The 21514-nt window shown below is 50.9% G+C and overlaps 1 protein-coding gene across 2 annotated transcripts; it reads right to left on the bottom strand.

Annotated features, from left to right (window-relative positions):
- Positions 1-126: 126 nt before the first annotated feature.
- Positions 127-17099, bottom strand: LOC138385107 (trehalase). Of its 2 annotated transcripts, XM_069470827.1 has the most exons (15): positions 16954-17099; positions 5324-5424; positions 5054-5198; positions 4884-4971; positions 3803-3903; positions 3597-3689; positions 3351-3467; positions 3122-3244; positions 2850-2899; positions 2522-2716; positions 1778-1995; positions 1408-1519; positions 935-1047; positions 613-666; positions 127-363 (listed from the first exon to the last, which is right to left on the bottom strand). In XM_069470827.1, exons 1-15 carry the CDS (start codon positions 17040-17042, stop codon positions 211-213), a joined length of 1752 nt encoding a protein of 583 aa, XP_069326928.1. In that variant the 5' UTR covers positions 17043-17099; the 3' UTR covers positions 127-210. The 2 variants fall into 2 exon arrangements, with proteins under 2 accessions (XP_069326928.1, XP_069326929.1); XM_069470828.1 differs by lacking the exon at positions 3597-3689.
- Between the last annotated feature and the right edge of the window lie 4415 nt (positions 17100-21514).

Genomic DNA, 21514 nt, shown 5'->3' with positions numbered 1-21514 from the left:
TGGGCCTGGGACACGTGGAGTTGTAGGGCCAGGTCTCCCCCAATGCAGGATTTCCACCCTATTCCAGGTTCCAGGAGGGACCTGCCCCACTGCACTCTGAACAGAGGCCAGGCCGGGAGAAGGCAGGGAGAAGGCAGGCCCTGGTGCAGAGGTTTAATGGGGCAGGAGCTGGGGCCAGGTGTGGGGAGGGCAGGCAATGTGGTGGGGCTGTCACCATGGCAGCAGGCTGACCAGGAAGTTTAGCAGAAGGGCAGCTACCAGGCAGCGGGGCTCCAGGAAAGCCAGCTGGGCTCCCGAGGTCAGCCGGTCACCATAGCGGTCCAGGAGCATCAGGACCACTCCGTTGGTCCAGCCAAACCCCTCCTGGAGACATGCACGGCCAGTGGGGCCAGGTCCCTGGGGAGCCCCAAGCCCTCTGGGGATGTGGGATCTCTACCCAGGGGCTCTGGCCCTGCCTAGCCCCAGGGGTACCAAGGAGCACCAGTCAGCGCCTCCCATGGGCCCACATCCAGGCGAGCACACTGAGGCCTGGGGGGCCACGGTCAGTCTTGGGGGCCAGCAGAGCCTAGGGGTTCCCTGTAAGCTGTTGCCAGCTCACCCCGGCCTGCTCACCTGAACTTCATACTCCCCTCCACCACCGGGCTGTCCACCGTTGCTGATGTCATACTGGGGACAAGAGGACAGGTTGTAGGTCAGGCACTGCCTTTGACCCAATGACCCCAACCCCAACCCCAAGGGCAACAATGGGAGCCCCTGGGGAGAAGCCACTCTGGCCTGCAGCTCTGGCCCCTGCAGTGCCCAGGGTTGGCCACTGGGCGCCGCCACTGTCCCAGCTGTGCTGGCCCTGGGCTGGGCTTGCAGAGCCTGACACCCCCACCTCCCCCCCAAGGAAGGGGCCCTGATGGGACACTGGGACGGCTCAGGGCCAGCTCACCTTCTCATACATGGCTGACGTCTGGGAGTAGACATCAAAGTTCGTTCGGATCCAATTCTGGGCCAGCTGGAAAGCCACTTCCTGGGCCCGAAGTGAAGATGACTTGGCCAGGCCTAGACCCCACCCCAGGCAGCACCCTGACTCTCCAGAGCCCCAGTTCCAGGGAGAGCAGAGGCCGGGCCTCACTCTCCCCTCAGGGGGAAAGGGCCCTGGGCCCCAAGACCTCCTCCTGGAGCCACGGGCCAGGCCACCCTTCATCTCGGGCTGGGGTTTGGAGGGAGAACAGAGGGCGGATTCCACTGGTCGGGCAGGCTGGACACAAGTGTTTGCTGAGTGGGGGCTGGGAGAGCAGAGCGGGAGGAAGGACAGGGGCCCTGTGTCCTTTGTTCACATGTCCCCAGCCCCAGGGAGGCCGACCCTCTACACGCCGGTGCAGGGCAAGGCCCTGGGCTCCGCCATGCCTGCCTCCCTACCTCTGATGACCACGTCCTGCAGGGGGGCCCAGGCGTTGGGGAAGTCCCACTGCTGGCCTGTCTGCTGGAGAGAGGTCGGGATCCCATACTGGTAGGTCAGGATGTGGCTGTCCTAGAAGGTTCCAGACACTGTGACTGTGGGTGGGGCCTGGATGGGGAGCCAGGATGCTGGGCCCTGTGGGAAGCCAGATGTCCCCTTCCTGGCCTTTGTCTCCTTGGCTCACAGCTTCCCCCTGGTGGCTCCAGGGGGACCCTCAGCTAAGACAAGGGCACAACAGGAGGGAGTGGCTGGCACCTGCCAGGTCCTGCTCAGAGTCAGGAGGGGGCAGTCCTGCCTCCAGTGGGACAGCCCCCCCTGCTGTGTCCTCACCTCCAGGTATTTCAGGGCCTTGTCTGCGACGCCAGGGTCGGAGAAGCAGCCGGCCCAGAGCGGAGTGAGATTGGATGGGTAAAACTCCTGGTTCTTCTTCTCATTCTCCAGGTCGTAGTCGAACCAGGCACCGTTCTCCTCATCCCACAGGACGGCGCTCAGGGTGTCCAAGCGCTGTTCCCGCAAGGTCCTGTACTTCCTGGCCTGGGAGTCGTTCCCTGGGGCAGCACTGCTTTAGGCCGAGCAGCCAGGGCCCCAGCTTTGGGCCCCGTACCTTTCGTCACCCTACTTTGGCCTTCCCTGTGGTCCTCTGCAGGGGCTGAGGCAAGGAGACAGGCCTCCCTGGAGCCCCCCGCATTTCAGGCCTGTGAGTCCCGGACTTCCCTGAGCAGATGGCCCTGCACTGCTCCTGGGGCCTGCACTGGCCTGTCCCCAGGTCCGCCCTCCCGAGGGCACTGGCTGTGCAGAGTGCCCTAGCTCTGAGGGTCAGGGGGCAGCTGTCTGAGGGAGATGGAGTGCAGGGGTTTGGGACGTGTGGACTCGGGTCCCCTCACAGGCCCTAGAGGCCCTCACAGTAAGGAGGAGGAGTGGGAAGATCAGGGTGGGCTCCACTTCCTGTCTGCTGGTACCCCAGCGCAGGCGGGCAGCTGAAGACCCTTCCTCCCAGGGTTCTCCTTCCAGTTCTATTGCCAAGGCTCAGGCAGGAACCCAACCTCAACAACCCTGCCCCCCGCTAGTGCTCACCCAGTCTGGCATAGAAGTTGCTCATCAGCTCCTCTGCTTGGCACAGGAAGGCATTCAGGTCAACAGGCACCAGTTTGCTCGTTCGGATGCTGCTGAGCAAGTTGGGGTTTGAGCCCCCGATGAGCCAGCGTGAAGAGAAGTCCCAGCCAGACTCGGCCCCAGCCTTGAGCTCGGCCCACAGAGCCTCCCGGTCACCTGGGAGGACAGAGCAGGGAGCCCAGCCAGTCCTGACTGCAGGGGGAGGCAGCCCCCGATGGGGGACCAGGCCCGACACACTGAAGACACCCAGCCACCCTGCCCCCAGCCCTCCCACCCCGCTGCTGCTCACCCTCCGGCAAGGTGTCTGCCAGCTCTGCGTCTTTGCTGTAGGACTCCGGCCTGGCGAAGGGCAGAGGCGGTGGCCGGTTACTAGCAGGTGCTAAGCCGCCCTGTGCCCAACCAAGAGGCTGAGCCATTTTGACCCAGCTACCCTCGGGCCCCCTCAGCCCGCAGTTGTCCAAGAGACCACGCTAAGTCACCCCCTCCTGCTCAGGGGTGTTGTGATGCTCAAACCAGAGTGAGTGGGTAAGAGATTGAGGGGTGGGTTGGGCAGTTTCTCACCTGGGTCCCCCATAAGGGACATAATAGCGATTCAGGACGTAGCTCTTTCCTCCCAAGCTCACAGAGACGCTCCTGTTCTTAGTCCAGAAGTCCAATTCCAAAGCTAGGGTCTCAATGTTCTCCCTGGGGTGGGGCCAGGCAGCACATCAGCCCAGGCACGCCACCCCCACCCCGGCCCTGGGAGGTCTGAGGGATGGGGTGGGCCTGCGGGGCAGGCAGGGGTACCCACTGCAGGAAGGTGGTGTCGTTGGTGTAATTCAGGTAGCGATCCATCATGAGGGTCAGGAGTGGGGGCTGGCTCCGCTGCAGGTAGTACACACGCCCGCCATTGGGGACATGCCCATAGCTGCCGAGAGGGAGGCCTGCTGAGATGCCCTCTGCCTAGCGACTAGCACCAAGACAAATCCAGTTCCAGGCCCAAGGCACACCTGCTTCTCCTCCACCCCCAGGCTGGAGGTGCCCAGCCCCCTCTCACGTGTTCACCAGGTCCAGGAAGTTCTGCAGCATGCCCTTCACCGTCTGGGCCATCTCAGAGAGGAGCAGACCTTCCATCACCCAGTAGGAGTCCCTGGGGGGAGGGGCAGCTCAGCCATCACTCTGCTGCCTCCGTTGGCCCTGCACACCCTACTGGCCCTGGGTTCTCCACCACTGCTGGCCCCTGCAGGCCCCCTGGCCTCTCACCAGTAGTAGAACTCGAGAAAGCGCCCGCCAGGCACAATGAAGGGGTGGTCCGAGTAGATCAGCGAGAACCGCTCAGGGTGGCTGAGAACCTCTGGCTTCATCTGGAGTCAGGAAAGAGAGGAAAGCCACGGGGAGCCTAGAATCCCCATGGAAGTGGAGGCTGCAGGATGCTGGGCGTGGAGGCCCTGGCAGCCATGGGCTTTGGAGCCAGACAGCTGGGCTTGCGTGCTGTCTCTGCTGCTGCTCAGCCATGTGGTCGAGGCCCAGTGCTGGGTGCCTTGGTGTCCTCACCGGCCCTGTGCCAGCCTCTGGAGTCCTAGCTCAATTTGATGGCGTGCAGAAGCCCTGACCACTCAAGCGATCCTCCTGGCAGATGGGACTACAGGTGTGCACCACGGTGCCCGGCTATTCCCACGATTTCTGTTTGTGTGTTTTGGTGGTGGGGAGAGACAAGCCTGTCTCAGGCATTTTGAGAGAGCAGAGAATGGGGCTTGGTTTTTTCCATGGGTGCCCTTGAGGGCAGGTGAGGAAGACAACCCAAGCTAGCAAAGGAGCCCTGAGCAGCACTGTGCCGGTGAGTGCCAGGGCACAGGGGCTGAGTGGGAGGAGAGAGCATGGGGGTCCTGTGTGGCCTTGGGCAACCTCTGCCCTCGCAAAGCCTCAGAGAGAGGAGAGAAAGCAGCTCAGGACTGTGCTGAGCACACGCCTGGTCATACGCAGCATAGCACTTTTTGTTCCTGAGACAGAGGCCTGGCCCCAGGAGCTTAGGGAAGGGAGAGAGCCCAGCAGGTATGTGTGAACATTCAGCAGGTTACGCAAGAGCAGTGTTGGGAGGCGGGACAGGCGAGGTTTGCCTCGGGGAGGCTGGGGAGCCTTCCTGGAGGAGGTGAGGAGTTACAAGTACTCCTTCTAACTCCAGAAATTCTTTCTAGAGGGCTTCCATTTGGGGACCCAGGGAGTGGGGAACTGTGTTCTCAGGAAAGGAGCCCCCCGATCTGTGTTCTGCGAGCACTGTGGGCATACCTCTCTCCCAGCCCCAGACCCCTCTGCCAGGCCCTGGGTGGCCCCAGGACACTGATACCTTCTTCCCCAGCTTCTTCCAGAGCTCGTGCAGCTGCCCTGCCCAGGCACGCAGCTTGGCGTCCGAGATCTTCTGCAGGAACTGGGGGCTGGAGAAGGGCCGGCCCCACAGGGTTCAAGCAGGCAGCCCTGTTGGAGGGGCCCTCTCCTGTTCCCTGCCTAGAGTCCTACCTGTCTTTCCAGTCCACAGGGGTCCAGGACTGCAGCTCCTGCCCCACGTCCTGGAAGTGTTCTGCAACAAACGCCTGCAGCTGCTGCGTGGGGATGCTGTGGTTGTGGGCCTCGGACAGCTCGCTGAAGCTCTGCAGGACTGTGTCTGGAGGGTAGGCAGCAGGGAGGGGATAGCGGGGGGCCTGATCAGAGGGGCCTCTCTGCCTGGTCTTGCCCCCTGGCCTCTTTGGGGAGAAGGTTCAGGAGAAGGTGAGCCACCAGGTGCCTCACCTGGGTCTGTGGACAGTGGCATGTCCACAAAGTGCTTGTCATCCTGGTAGAGCTTGGCCATCTGAACTTGGTGCAGGAGCTCCCCGTAGCAGTAAATCTGGCTGCAGAGACAGAGATGGGAGCCGGTCAGGCCACCGCTACCACACTATTAGAGCAGAAAAGAGTGCTAGAGTCTGGGGCAGACTGGTCAGGGCATGTTACCTGGAACTGGACAAGGATTATGTGAGTGCATGTGTGTGCGTGTATGGTGTGCCTATGTGTTGTGGTAGGGGTTTCTGGGTGAGAGTGACATCCAGGGCTGAGAGAACAAGCAGGGTCTTCGTACAGTAAAGGACTGATGCAGTTGCCTGAGCCCACACTGGTTGCTAACGTGAAAGGGTGTGGAATAGCCAGTGGACAAGAGGAGGTTGGCACTTTAATGAGTGACATGGTAGAAGCTGGAGTGCTGCTGTGAGCCAGTTCTCCGTGCAATAGGCCAGTGTAAACTCCATCAGAAGGGCTCATGGCAAAAGCCCATGAGGTGCACCCAGTGGTGATGGCTGAGACCAGGGACCAGATAATCTCCAGGCACACCATATGGCAGATGCCATTTGAGAGACAATTACTAGCTTGCTCTTGGGTGTTTGTTGAAACTGCCTCTGTGGCTACAGGGCACAAGGTAATCCTGAAACCTGAAATACCCACAATGCCTTGGGTAATGTCAGAGGAACACTGAAGAAGGCGGTGCTCAGAAGAGTTCCTTAATGAAACGGAAATGGAGTATTCAGGAACACACTACTCCGGGAACTCAAGGAGGTGCACATGGTATCAATGAGCAGAGAGCCTCTTTCCCCTAGGGCCGACCTCAGAAGCACCTAAGGAGCCCATGCCACCCAGGAGGGGCCCTAGGAAGAGCTCTCGACTGACCAAAAACAGCTGCTTGGTTTATGGGTAGACAGACAGAATCTTGTTAGGAAGGCCATGGCGCTCTGACTGAGTGATGGAAAATCTCTGAAGAAGGTAAGAACAAATCAGCTCAGTGGACTTAATAGCACGTGTTTTTCTTGCAATGATGGAAGAATTGAATGATAAAAGCCCCTATATTTGGGTTTTTACTGACTCATGGGCAGTGGCCAAATGGCCTGGTAGACAGGCAGTGAAAACTGAACTGTTACAGGGATACCCACGTGGGGCATGACCCTGTGGGAACCACTATGGAAAACTGAGTGTGGGCCGGGCGCAGTGGCTCACGCCTGTAATCCTAGCACTCTGGGAGGCCGAGGCAGCAGGATCGCTTGAGCTCAAGAGTTCAAGACAAGCCTGAGCAAGAGTGAGACCTGTCTCTACAAAAAATAGAACAATTAGCCGGATGTTGTGGTGGGCGCCTATAGTCCCAGCTACTTGGGAGGCTGAGGCAGGAGGATCACTTGAGCCCAGGAGTTTGAGGTTGCTGTGAGCTAGGTTGACACCGCGGCACTCTAGCCCAGGCGACAGAGCGAGACTGTGTCTCAGAAAAAAAAAAAAAAGAAACTAAGGGTACGTTAAAGTAGCTTTGCATACCTGATTGTAGATGCAAATGCCCAAAATACTATAAAATGCTATATTGGAACAGATGATACTGTACCAATTTAGACCACCAAGTTACATTTCCTCAGATCGAGGAACACAATTTATAGACCAAAGTGTCCAACAATAGGGCAAGCAATATTATATTAAATGGATGTATCATGTTGCATATTATCTTCAGAGTAGTGGGGTTTTTCTTTTTTTTTTTTTTTTTTGCCTCGGCCTCCCAGAGTGCTAGGATTACAGGCATGAGCCACAGCACCCAGCCCAGAGTAGTGGTTTAATAGAGAATTGTAACAGGCAATTAAAACATTTGTTGTTTAAAATGGGGGAGATAAACGCAAGACGGGCTGGCTTACACACCTTCACAGGTGTGCTCACACTCACCATGAGTGGGGCAAAGGGAGGGCTCCCACTGCACAGAGTCCTCTGTTTTTCTGGCGGATGCGGGGAGGAGGGGTGGAGGAGGTTGCGGGTATGAGTATACAATTTTTTCCCACATCATCTCAACCACTTTGTTCTTACCTGATATAGTGGTCCCAGGACCAAGACTACAACTGCGGGTGTCAGAAGAAGGGATGATTCCCAAGCAAGAAGCTGTAATTGTGCCTGTAAACCTTTATGCGAGAATTCCTAAGGGCCTGGTGGGGTAGGTTGTGTCTTCAGCCCGTTTGCTACATTGGGGTTGTTGGTGAATGCAGCGGTATTATCTAGCGGTCGAGATAGTCCGCTAGTTCTGCGCCTTTGTCACCCTACCCTGCATGAATGGGAGTGACTGAGGGCAGGGCCCTTGCTAGACTAGTACTGCTGCTGGCAACCTGTATCAGCACAGTGGCCAAACCTAATGTCCCTTCCAAAGGTGGAAAAGTTTGGTAAAAATCAATGACAAATGGACAGAAGGAGAAATAGCGCTGAGGATAAAGGAATGTATAAATGGGTTATGCAATGAGGGAAGTCCAACATCACATATGTGCTTGGAGAGAGAACAAGAAAATATTCTCTTAGCACGATTTATATCCAATGCCTGAAAGGGGGAAGCCACACATTTGCCAGGACCACTCCTGCTTTTGGGACCTGACAAGGTCGAATGGCAGCCTGCAGACCCGAGTGGCACCGCTCTGGGATTCAGTCACACGGTTGAAGGATGAGGTGGACCAGCTGTTGATGACTGATGGAACTCTACCCGTGCGCCAGTGTTTTGACTCTTAGTTTTCAGGTTCTGTCCACTACAAAGTGCATCATTTGGGAAGGAATTTCCAGGAACTACTCCCTACTGAGTCTTTGGATTGTGTGGTTTACAGCTCCCGGCAGACTAATCACCAAGGAACTGTAAACCTTGATCGTCAAGTGCTTAGAAAGGTCCCTGCGTATAAAAGACAAAACACAGCAGCAGCACGGCCAACATGCCACAGTGTGCTACATGCACGTGTGCGGGTCACCCTTGCTTTTGTGGATGGAAAGCTACGAAACAGAAGAGAAAAGAATGGGTTTCTTATGGCATTAAAGCAGTGGGCATCACAGGGTAGGTCCAAATTCTCCTTGGGAATATTCCCTTCCCGAGACAAGACAGGCTGGGGGAGGCCTCATGCCATTCTCAAAATAACTTACATGTAGGTGTGATGACCACTCATCTAGCCCATTATAGGGACCCGCCAATTTGGGTCAAAACATGTACCTTAACTGCACTTGGGCCTTTAATACACAATGGCAACCACACACATGGTCGATTAAACAACACTGGCCCGTGAGATAGAAAGGGGCTTTAGGAGAGAGAAGTCCTCCCATGCTTAAACAACTGTGCTTCTAATTCGGAGAAGCATTCAGAGGACAAAAGTATATTAACTAGAATAAGCAGGTTAGAGGGAGTTCTCTTCCAGGAGGAAGGCAAGGCCTGGAAAGGTGACAAGCTTCGGTGACGCAGGTCAGGCTGAGTCAACAACTGATGCTGGGATAATGCCAGGACCCAGCACTGGGCAAGGGCCTGTGCTCTACCCAGCTGGGCCTCTTGACTATTTTAATACAGATCAACGCCAAAGTAGCCAGGGCACAATGGCCTTCGTCCTAGCTGCTGAGGCTCAAGTGGCACACCTGTGGGAATCTTATAGCCCCTAAACTTATGGAAGTTTCTAGGGGCACTTGCAACATACACTGATGCACTATGACTGCCCTTGCCCCAAGAATATCAGAAGAAGGCACACCCTGTGGTACAACTAGCAAGGATAGAAACTATTCTGAATACCACCCGTGCCCTCCCCATAGGAGGGAGATGGGCCCTGCCATAGAATGGCACACAATGGAAGTGAGACAGGGTGACTAGCTTTGTCCCCAAGCCACTTGGAACCCAGAAATAACCGAATCATGGCCACTTGCAATGATGCCTGTTCATAATAATACTTGGTGTATGGGCAAGGCCCATTTCCATGTGGGAGGCATAGGAAGCAGCTCTGTAATTCTTAGAGATTTCTCTGTAATGAATAGTGCTACGACCATAGCATGAAATGGTGTAACCCTAGCATTGTTGGTAAGATACAACTACCTTATATAAGTAAGTCATACGGTAGCACTGATAATGAAGATTAAATAGATTGAGAGATTGAGTTATAGCCTTCTCAGGATGTAATACCAATAAAAAATGACTGGCCTGAGGAAGAACTTTAGCTAATTTCTATGCTAAGTAGTTCTGCACAAGTTTATCATAAGGTACAAATAGCAGCAGATCAAGAAGGGAAATGATAATCAAATTACTACAAAAATATGAATTTGCATATAATGGCTTTATGGTCAGATAAGTTTCTTTAAATCTTTCCCTAGCCTTCATCAATTCCTCCAAATATTAGGCATAGTCATACCGATACTATTACTGTGTGTATTATGTAAATGCTGCACTAAATGTAGATGCTCAGACAAATATGATGGTTTTGCTGAGCCCAGGCCAAGGGCCGCAGGGGTGGTGTGTACTGCAATTCGGGTCTGATGCTCACCACGGGAGTTAGTGCAGACTCCGCAGGTTTAAGGGCTCGGTCTGATAAAGCTGCCCTTATGTCAGATACCAGATGCAAGTTTGGGGGTCCCCAGGCCACTCACACTTCTGACCAACTGGTTACAAGTTTGGGGGTTTCTACATCCCCTCACATTTGATAATTTGCTATAATGACTCATAGAATTCAGGAAAGTGCTGTACTTAACAATTATAGTTTTATCATAAGAATACAAATCAGGATCAGCCAAAGGAAGAGACACATAAGGTGAGTTCTGGGGGGTCCTGAATGCAGAGCTTCCTTTCCCTGTGGAGTCAGGATGCAGCCCCCTCCCAGCACATCCACCTGCTCACCAACTGGGACGCTCCACTGACGTTTGGGGTCCACAGTTTATGCAGGTGCAATTGATTGAATCATTGGCCAGGTAATGGAAACCAATCTCCAGCCCCACTGCCCTTCTTGGAGATTGGGAGGTCAGGCTGATATCACGGGGCTCAAAGCTCCACCTTCTAAACACATGGTTGGTCTTTCTGGCAGGGTCTGCCCCACCCCTGCCCACCCCCTGAATCACCTCATTAGCATAAGCTATCTAGAGCCTGGCCTTGAATATCAAAGACATGCCTAGCACTGGGGAAATTCCAAGAGCTTAGAATTTACCTTCCAGGAACCCAGGTCAAAGAACAGGCCACCTGTCAGTGGTGGGGAACCTGTAGCCTTAAGGCCACAGGTGGCTTTCTAGGTCCTTAAGTGCAGCCTTTTGACTGAATCCAAATTTTACAGAACAAATCCTTTTATTAAAAGCGGTGCAGCAGAGAAAGATGAAGCTTTTCTTGCCTCCATTGGTGCTTAAAAAAGAACAATCTTGAAATCAGAAGGCTGCACTTTCCCCACCCCTGCTTGAGTATAGCTTCCGTATAGCAGCAGTCCCCAATCTTTTTGGCACCAGGGACTAGTTTCACAGAAGACAATTTTTTCACAGACAGGGGTGCGGGGAATGCAGGGGTGGAGAGGGGGAGGCGGAGCTCAGGTGGTGATGCGAGCCATGGGGAGCGGGTGGCTGTAAATACAGATGAAGCTTCCCTCCTGCTGTGAGCACCCCCCCCATTCCTAAGTTTCATGGAAGACAATTTTTCTGGACTGGGTGGGGGATGGGGGGTGGAGCTCAGGCAGTGATGTGCAGCGGTTCCTAACAAGCCCAAGTGGGGGTGGGGTGGGAGGGGTGAGGACCGCAGCATTATAGCAAAACAGCCATTCTTGCCTGAGTATCTACCTTTGGTATAGCCTTTTTTTAAAGAGATAAAGAAATATTATCGACATGAATATACCCCAGATTTAGGGGAGTTAGTGTGGCAGTAGAGATAGGAGGCTTTTAACTCAATTTCACAACACATGTGCCATCAAAATTAATATTATAATTTTATCGACAATGCCAGTGTTTTACCATATCGCACTATGATAGATGTAACCTGAAAAATAAGAGTCAAAAGATGTTGGCACATTACTAGAGTCCTTTTGCCATTAATAATCAGTCCAGTCCATCATCAGATCATATGACAAAATGTCTCCCACGACAAGGCCACTTGGGTTCTCAGGTTCCCTTCTGATCTTGACAGGTTCCAAAATAGGAGTGGTCTCGGCAACATACGGCTTCACCCTTTCAGTGTCAAGTATAATTGAGCTAAGAGGCAACATCATCTTTTTCTCTGAGCCTCTTTCAAAGTACTAATATAATATTGAATTTCCCTCATTGCATTTGTTATTAATCCATTTATTCATTCCTTTGCCCCAGCTACTATTCTTCTTTCTCTCCATTTATACCCCAACTTTTCCACCTTTGGAAAGGACAGTAATTAGGTTTGGCCATTGTGCTTACCCAGATTGCAGGTAGCAGCACTAGTCTAGCAAGTGCCTCGCCTCCAGTGCACTCCCGTTCTTACAGGGTAGGGCCATGTAGGACAGAACTAGTGGGCTGTCCCGGCCAGCAGGCAATACAGCTGTATTCACTGTCAGCCCCAACGTAGCTAGATAACCTATGCCTTTATCTCCCCCTGCTTTAGACAGCAAATGTGTCAACTGCCCATTCCAATGCTCCATCAAACCACTACTTTGAAAATGAAAGTGTGTCCCTTGGTCTGAAGAAATGTAGCTCAGTGGTCCGGATTGGTGCGGTATCTGTTCGGGCTATTTTACAGTATTTTGAGCATTTGCATCTACCACAGGCTCGCAAAGCCCAGTCCAGAGTCAGTGTCTCGTCCTGCCAGGACCCATTTGTAGCCTTCCAGGCCTGCCAGCATCGGCCCAGCTTGCCAGCTGAGTGCAGGGCCGTCCCTCCAGGACAATCTGCCCCATAGCCATGTGCAGCCTCTGTCTCTCTCACTGGCAGACAGAAAAGTCCTTATGGGCATTTTGTGCCTCAGAGGGAACAAGAGGAATAGATCTGGATTCAGCTCATCTCTCACTGCTGCTGCCCCCAGTGTCCACTGGTTTCATGGACCCAGGTAGTCCCCTTGGTGAGCACTCAGGGATGCCCAGGTGCTGCCCCAACTGCCATCTGATGCTGGGAGGCAAGTGATGGGCATCAACATGTCCTGCTTTGATGCACTCCTAAAATTCCTGTAGTGATTCCCACAGGGCTGCGCTCCATGAGGGCATTGCTCTGATAGACCAGGTTTCCATTGCTTTTCTGCCCGACCATATGGCCAGGCCATTGGCTGCTGCCCAAGGGTCAGTAAAAACACAACTACCGTGGCAGAGTATGCAGTTCAGCCCGCAGAGCTGATTTGCTTTTGCCTCCTCCGATGAGAGTGGCAGCCTTCCAAACAGTGTGCTGCTTGTTCACCTTGGAACTGTCACCCGTAAGCCACACAGCTCTTTGCTGGTCAATCAAGAGCAGTTTGTAGGGCACTGTCCAAGTGGCAGGAGAATCCGGAGCTCGTTGGGGGATTCCAAAGCCAGTACTAGGGGAAAAGAGTTTACCTGCTCCTGCATACAATGAGTAACTCTGCGTTCCCCCAGTAGCAGGTCCCTGCATAAGCCATTTCTATTTTATTATAGAACTCTTCTGGGCACTGCCCATCCTGTAAGAGCATTCCTCCAACATCGTCCGGGATACTATAGGTATTTCAGGTCTCAAGATTATTTTATGGGCGGGGTGCGGTGGCTCACGCCTGTAATCCTAGCACTCTGGGAGGCTGAGGCGGGTGGATCGCTCAAGGTCAGGAGTTCTAGACCAGCCTGAGCAAGAGCGAGACCCTGTCTCTACTAAAATAGAAAGAAATTATCAGGCCAACTAAAATATATACAGAAAAAATTAGCCGGGCATGGTGGCGCATGCCTATAGTCCCAGCTACTCGGGAGGCTGAGGCAGTAGGATCGCTTAAGCCCAGGAGTTTGAGGTTGCTGTGAGCTAGGCTGACGTCACGGCACTCACTCTAGCCCAGGCAACAAAGCGAGACTCTGTCTCAAAAAAAAAAAAAAAAAAAAAAGATTATCTTATGTCCTTCAGTCAAAAGGGCAATTACAAATAATATCTGATAGCAAGCTAATAATTACCTCTCAGATGGAAATGCTCTAGTCCAAAGTCTCAGCAGTGGTGCTGGGAGGGGCTCTAGGCTTTTGCTCTAAGGCCCAGTCTATATTCCACAGAGTGTGGACTTGGGCAATCTTATTGGGTCCCATTTGGAATGTCCAATTAATATTGCTTGATGGGTGGGTTTACATGCCTTCTGTTTTACCATCCTAGAGGGCCATCTGTTCCCCGGCCAGATACAACATTAATCTCCATAATACATTCAGGAAAAAGAGATACAACCATTTCACATAAAACCTATTCAAACATACCAATTCTCATCCAAACTTTCACCTTAATCCTATCAACTCTTGCATTCCTAACTGTGGCCCCATTCAGACAACACCAACAGGTCTTGGTTTTACAGTGCTAGCTGGGGGAACTGTTCCCTAGTCAGACGTACTATCCATTTCCATAAAACACTCAGGTGAAGGAGAAGCAACCATTTCACATAAAGCCTATTTAAACATTTCACTTTTCATCCAAATTTCCACATTAATCCCATCAACCTTTGCATTTTTATAGCCCCCAAATCTAATTATATTGCCTGTTAGGGCTTCACCAGTACCACGTGCACGAGGCTCTGTGTCATGGACGAGAGGCCGTAGTTCCACTGACCAGAATCTAAGCTTGGCCCATCTCTTATTTTCATTTTAGCTACTATAGAGAAAAATTTATAGAGATTGTATATTTCCTTTTTTTCCCTTTTTTTTTTTTTTTTTTAAGAGATAGAGGTCTTGCTCTGTCACCCAGGCTGGAGTACAGTGGCACAATGCAACCTAGAACTCCTGGGCTCAAGCAATCCTCCCACCTCAGCCTCCTGAGTAGCTAGGACTACAGGTGTGTGCCACCACACTCAGCTAATTTTTTATTTTTTGTAGAGATGGGGTCTCACTATGTTGCCCAGGCTGGTCTCAAACTCATGGCCTCAAGCGATTCTTGCATCTCAGCCTCCCAAAGTGCTGGGATTACCGGCATGAACCACCAAGCCCAGCTGTGCTTTTTTTCTTGTTATTTTGCATTTCCTTATGCATCCGTGAGTCAACTCCTCAGAAGTTGGATCCACATTCTCTAAATTCTATTAGTAACTTTTACCTCTAGTAACTGATTGCAGCAGGACTGCTCTTCCATACCATGGGTGACTCTGTAGCCACCCAGAAATGCAAGGTTCCTCAAACCTTTCTCTTTCGTCCCTTCCCTTCTCAACCTATGTTACAGTGAATCAGGACCATTCTAGTAAATCACACATTTTCTGACTCCAACCACAATACTATGGTTTAATTCTGGCATTAATCATCTGGGGTATGTGCAGACTCCAGGCACAGGTTAGGACAGTCCTCAGCAAGACTGCCTTCACTTCAGACGCCAGCCCCAAGTTCAGGGGTCCCCAAGCCACCTGCACTTCTGACCAACTGGCTACAAACTTAGGGGTTCCCACAACTTCCTTAGGGGCCCACCATAAGTCGCCTCATTAACATAAACTGTCAGGGCCCAATGTGAGTAAAAATGACACTCCTATCACCGGGGAAATTCCCAGGGCTTAGCAATTACCTTCCAGAAACCCAAGACAAAAACCAAATTCTTCATCATATAACAAGTGGCTTATGTAGTAAAGGGTTGACTCAGCAGATCTTCTATGTTAAAACCCTAAACATTTCAAAGAAAGTTCTGGCCCAGACTGACCCTGGGAGACAACTTTTAAGTTACTGGCACTCTGGGGAGCTGAGGTGGGAGGATAGCTTGAGGTCAGGAGTTCAAAACCAGCCTGAGCAAGAGTGAGAGCCCGTCTCTAGTAAAAATAAAAGAAATTAGCCAGGTGTGGTCGTGTGTGCCTGTCGTCCCAGCTACTCAGGAGGCTGAGGCAGGAGGATTGCTTGAGACCAGGAGTTTGAGGTTGCTGTGAGCTAGCCCGGGCAACAGAGCCACATTCTGTCTCACAAAAAAATGAACAAATGAACTTCTAAGTTACTGGAATACACTGCCTGATAAGTCTTTGCTTGGGCCATGCCAGATATTTTATGCTAATAATGTGATTTATGGTGGGGGCCTTTGGAGACCCAGAGCGTAACTAAGGTCAGCCACACAGGTGCTCTGTGCCTCTGTGACTGACCCCCAGTAAACACCCTGAGTACCAAGACTCAGTTGGCTCCCTTGATTGGCAACACTTCATGTGCGCCGTCACATATTGTTGCTAGAAAAATTAAGTGCTGTCCCCATAAATCCACTGGGAGAGAAAAACTACAAAACTGAGCTCATTTTCCCTAGGACTCTGCCCTATATGATTCCACTTTTGATGGCTTTAGTATGTCTCCTTTCACTGTAATAAACCATAACCATGGCTATAATCATTTGGCGATTACTAGCGAATCACTGACCTGAGGGTGGTCTTAGGGACCACCAACACAGTCCTCTTTCTATACATTTGGCAAAGACTGAATGCTTGACAAAACAGTTGATCACACAGCCTCTCAGAAATTCTCATCATAATTGCACAGGACAAAACCAATTAACTACCCCAGGTACACTTTTCCCCTTTATATTCCACAGTCGACCACAGCCAGGTACCATCAATTGACCCTTTGATGTACATCCCCTGTTGAACCACTTGCCTCCGTCTCTACTCCTAACACTGGAGCCCAAGCCCTGGAGCCTCTTGCCTGGAGCCCTCTCTCCCCGGACCCGTTCCCACTGTCCCAATCACACAGGCCTACTTCCCAATCCTTGAAGAGCCCTCTTTGCACTGGAGTTTCCATGCCCAACTGTCCTCTCTCAGATCTGCTCAGGGATGGCTCCTTCCGCAATTCTGCTCAAATATCAGCTCCTCAGAGACACCTTTTCCCCCATCCTGTCTGACACACCCTATGCTCACCCCACCAGCGGGCCCCTGACTTCGCTTTACTTCCAATTGTGCTTCCATCACTGTTTCTCTTCTATTATTGCTGCTCTTGCAAGACGTGGAAAAACAGTCGGTGTGGCGAGAGCTCCACACACCCATGTGCAGTGAAGAGTCAACAATGTCCTGTGAGTCCAGGAGGCAGGACAGGCTCACTCATCTCTGTCATCTGGTGATGGAAACTGAGGCTCAGGAAAGAGGTGTGACTTGCCTGGGGTCACAGAGGAAGTGTCGGGGTCAGGGCTTAAACCTGGGTGCTCTGGTCAGACCTCTAGGCCTCCTCTCACACCCAGGCTGGGGACTCAGGCACAAAGTTTGCTAGAACAATCCTGAGCACAGCCCTGCACAGTTGAAGGGGCAGCGTGGAGGAAGAGAGGGCGGGAGGCCGGGCTCTGTCCAGGAAGCTCGTGGACCGTGCCTGGGCCAGCCTCAGGCAGCTCCGTCTGCCCAGGACTGGAGGTCCAGTGCCCAGGACAGAGCCTGCAACACAAGGAAACCTAATTCTCTTCTCTTCCCTGTTTTTTCCTTTCCTTTCCTTCCCTTCCTCTTCTCTCTTAAAGGCTGACTCCCAGAGCTTGAGATCTCACCCCAGCCTTCCAGACCCCAGCATTCTCCCCAACCCCAGCTGCCTTCCGCACATGCCTACCTCTCACAGGGTGGGGGCAGGGCTTCCTGGGACCCCAGCCCCAGCTCCAGCAGAAGCAGCAGGCACAGCTCCCAGGTCCTCCGGGGCATGGTGGCTGAGACTATGGCTGAATGAGCAAGCCCAGGCACGGCTGCTTGCTGGGCACAGCCTGGCCCGCCTGCCCATCCAAGTCAGCCAAAGTCCAAGCTTGAGGCGTGGCCACCTGAGATGATGTGTGCTCGGTCTGCACATGGCCTGCTTGCCCCTCCTGCTCTCAGGGTACAGTGGTCACCCACCGCCCTTCTACATTTTTTCTTTTCTTTTTTTTTTTTTTTTGCCTCTTTTGTTTCTCAGTCTCAGCTAGTGCTGCCGGCTCAGACACCTCCCTCAGCATCATGAGGGTGGGGTCGGGGGAATGGACACCTGAGGGGCTGGGGACATGGTTAAGGCCACACATCTGTGACCTAGTTGCCAGTTCCATGGGTGGCCCCAAGACTGCCAGCCTTGGAAGTTTGTCATTTCCTTTAACATTTCAAACAGAATGGCTCAAGATGCTGTCCCTGATGCGGTGGGAAACTCAGGGACCCTCACTATCGTCTACAAGAGATGCTGCGGGAGCACAACACACCATAACCATCCTGTTGGAGGAGGAGTCAGGAAACCCATCGCAGTGGTGACATTTGTAATGGGTCTTGAAGATTGTTTAGGAGTTTGCCAAGGAAATGGGCTGGAGACCATTCCAATGTATTCAGAGCATATTGTTCAGGGAACGATGAGAAGTTCAGCCTAGCTAGATCGAACTTGGCGTCCGTGCAGGGAAGGGTTGTGAGACGAGGCTGAAGGAATGCGTTGGCACCAGTCTATAAATGGTCTTTGCCAAGCCAAAGAGGCAGCTGTTTCCCCAAAGCAGAACCAGCAGAGAAGCTTGTGAGCTGCAGTAGGAAGATTGGATTTGCTTTAGGAAGCTCATTCCTTCAAAATTATGCAAGATGAGTTCAAGGGGCAGAGGATGGGACAAGACACATCAGGAGACTATTAATAGCAACAGTGCAGGCCTGGACCCACCCAGAGGTGGGGAGAGGGGGAGCAAAGGGGGAGGAGCTTACTTCCAGCCAGCACCACTGAGTTCAGGGATTAGTGCGACCTCTCCTGGAGGACTGAGGCTCACTGGTAAGGGTGTCAGTTGTAGCAGCTGAGCAGCATTTACCACTGTTAACAAAAAAATTTTAGACAAATTAAATTTATTAGTTTATGTGAGCAAAGAAACGATTCATGATTTGGGCAGCACTCCACAAACAAAGAGCTCTGCCCAGCAAGGTGGGCAGACAGTATTTATAGACAGAAAAACGGAAGTGACCTACAGAAACAGCCTGATTGGTTACAGTTCAGCATTTGCCTAATTTGGACATGTCTGAGCAGTTTGCAGCCTGTGATGGCTGAAAGCTCAGCTGCTGTGATTGGCTGAGACTCCTGGCTGACAGTAAGCTATTCATTACAAAGACATGCTCTCAAGTTCAGTTGCAGTTTGTTTACATATTAAGTTAGGTTACAGTTTGCTACATTCGGAGGCAGCTTTAGGTTTAATTTAATTTAATTTCACAACACAGACAGGGTGACCCAGGCCCTGTGTTTTCTCTATATGCTGCTCCTGCTCCTCCCCACGGAATGGTCCCCTCCACGCTGATAGTTTGCCATTCTCCTTCTTGCTACCCCTGAACTCCAGATACTACAGGCTTCCTTCCCTCCTTGTCTTTTTTTTTACATTTTAAAAAATTGAGGTTAAATATATATAACATAAGATTTGGCATTATAACCATTTTTAAGTGTACAATTCAACTTATATTACATTCATAATATTGTGCAACCACTCTCATTCCTTGGATAAATCTCACTTGGCTATGATGTATAATCCTTTTAATAAACTGTTGGATTTGGTTTGCTGATATTTTGTTGAGGAATTCTGCATCCATATACATAGAGGGTATTGGACTGTAATTTTCTTTTCTTGTGATGTCTTAATCTGGCTTTGATATATGAGTAATGCCAGCTTCATAGAATGAGTTAGGAAATATGAATATTCCACCCCTCTTCTATTTTTGAAAGAGTTCAAGAAAGATTGGTGTTAATTCTTCTTTAAATGTTTGGTAGAATTTACCAATAAAGCCATCTGGCCCTGGACCTTATTAGTCAGGGTTCTCCAGAGAAACAGAAACAATAGGAGATGTGTGCACGTGTGTGCATCTATATAGGGTGGAGGTTAGCAAGTCCAAAAGCTCCGGGGCGGGCTGGCAGGCTAGAGACCCAGAGAAGAACTGAAGTTCAAGTCTGAAGGCAGTGTGATGTCAGAATTCCCTGTTTTTCTAGCGAGGTCAGTCTTTTTTAGATTAAAGCCTTCAACTGATTAGATGAGACCCATTCACATTTTAGAGGGCAATCTGCTTTACTCAAAGTCTACTGATTTAAATGTTAATTTTATCTAAGAATACCTTTCCAGAAACATGTAGAATAATGTTTGGCTAGCCATCTGGGCACCTTTGCCTAGCTGTGTTGGCACATAAAATTAAACATCTCATGGACTTTTCTTTGTTGTGAGGTTTTTTTTTTTAATTATAATTTCTTTATGTCTTACTGGTCTATTAAGACTTTTTATTTCTTCTTGCATCAGTTTAGGTATTTTGTGTGTTTCTATTAATTTGTCTGTTTCATCTAGGTTAACTAATTTGTCGGCATACAATTGTTTATAGTATTCTATTTTTGTTTTTTAAGGTCAATAGTAATGCTGCCATGTTAATTTCTGATTTTAGTTATTTGTGTCTTCTCTCTTTTTTCCATTGGGTCTAGCTGAAGGTTTGTCAATTTTCTTGATCTTTTCAAAGGACACACTTTTGGTTTCATTGATTCTCTCTATTGATTTTCTATCTTCTAAATATCTTTGCTCTAATCTTTATTATTTCCTTCTGATAACTTTGAGTTTAGTTTGCTCTTTTTTTTTTTTTTTTTTTGAGACAGGGTTTCGCTCTGTCACCTGAGCTAGAGTGCAGTGGCATCATCATATCTCACTGCAACCTCAAACTCCTTGGTTCAAGGGATCCTCCTGCCTCAGCCTCCTGAGTAGCGAGGACTACAGGTGCATACCACCACACCCCGCTAATTTTTTCAATTTTTAGCAAGATGCTTAGCCTGGTGGAACTCCTGAGCTCAAGCAATCCTCCCACCTCAGCCTCCCAGAGTGCTATTAATGGAATTACAGGTGTGGGCCACTGCACCTGGGCTCTCTTTAGCTTTGAATTTCTGCAGTTGGAATATGATATGCCTAAATGCAGATTTTTTTGGCACCTATCTTTCTTGGTGTTCTCTGAGCTGCCTGGATTTGTGGTTTGGTGTCTGACATTAATTTTGGGAAATTCTCAGTTACTATTGTTTCAAATATTTCTTCTCTTCTCTCTTCTGTATTCCTATTAATGTTTATGTTACATGGTTTGTCGTTATTCCACAGTTCTTGGATATTCTGCTCTGTTTCAGGGTGTTTTCTCTTTGCTTTTGAATTTTGAATGTTTCTAGTGACATAGCATCAAGCTTACAGATTCTTTCCTCAGCCATTTCCAGTCTACTAAAAAGCCCGTCAAAGGCATTCTTCACTTCTGTTACAGGGTTTTTATTTGTTTTGTTTCTTATTTATTCTTTCTTAGAATTTTTTTTTTCCCCTCTTGAGACAGAGTCTCACTCTGTTGCCTTGAGTAGAGTGCCGTGGCGTCAGCCTAGCTCACAGCAACCTCAAACTCCTGGCTCAAGTCATCCTCCTGCCTCAGCCTTTTGAGTAGGTGGGACTACAGGTGCACACCTTGATGCCTGAATAGTTTTTCTGTTTTTAGTAGAGACGGGTTCTCACTCTTGCTCAGGCTGGTCTCGAACTCCTGAGCTCAAGCGATTCTCCTGCCTCGGCCTCCCAGAGTGCTAGGATTACAGGCATGAGCCACTGTGCCTGGCCTGGCCTGTTTATCTGTGGAGTGACTGGGTAGGTTATTTCTGTGCTCCAGTTCCCTCCCTCAGTGTTAAGCTTCTGATGTTGCTCCTTAGGGAGACACAGCTTTGGGTATGCTCACCTCACTCTGGGGTGACAGTAATCTTAACAAGCCCTTCCTCTTTCTCTGAGCTCCTCTAGGGGTTAAGCTCCACTAATTGGCAGCTGATTATACAATTGTTTCAACAATGCCTTGAGGCATAAATTGATTCAGAGACCAATCCATTCAAATTCGAATTCCTTTGAAGGAATAGTTATGGTGGCAGATACTTGTTCTGGCCCCACCTCCTCTGCCCTGCCTGGCCCTGAGCCCTTGGTCCAGGCTGGGTGTTTTTCAGTATTTGTAAGCATTTCAGCAGAACAATAAAGCCTTTGGACTACGCAACTGTGTGGAAGGCCAGGTGGTATGCGTGGGCCTGGGACACGTGGAGTTGTAGGGCCAGGTCTCCCCCAAAGTAGGATTTCCACCCTATTCCAGGTTCCGGGAGGGACCTACCTGCCCCACTGCACTCTGAACAGAGGCCAGGCCGGGAGAAGGCAGGGAGAAGGCAGGCCCTGGTG

This window comes from Eulemur rufifrons, chromosome 6 (assembly GCF_041146395.1).
Source record: "Eulemur rufifrons isolate Redbay chromosome 6, OSU_ERuf_1, whole genome shotgun sequence".
NCBI classification, from domain to species: Eukaryota; Metazoa; Chordata; class Mammalia; order Primates; family Lemuridae; genus Eulemur; species Eulemur rufifrons.
The sequence above is the reverse complement of the archived record's forward strand: the minus strand, read 5'-3'. Positions and strand labels throughout refer to the sequence as shown.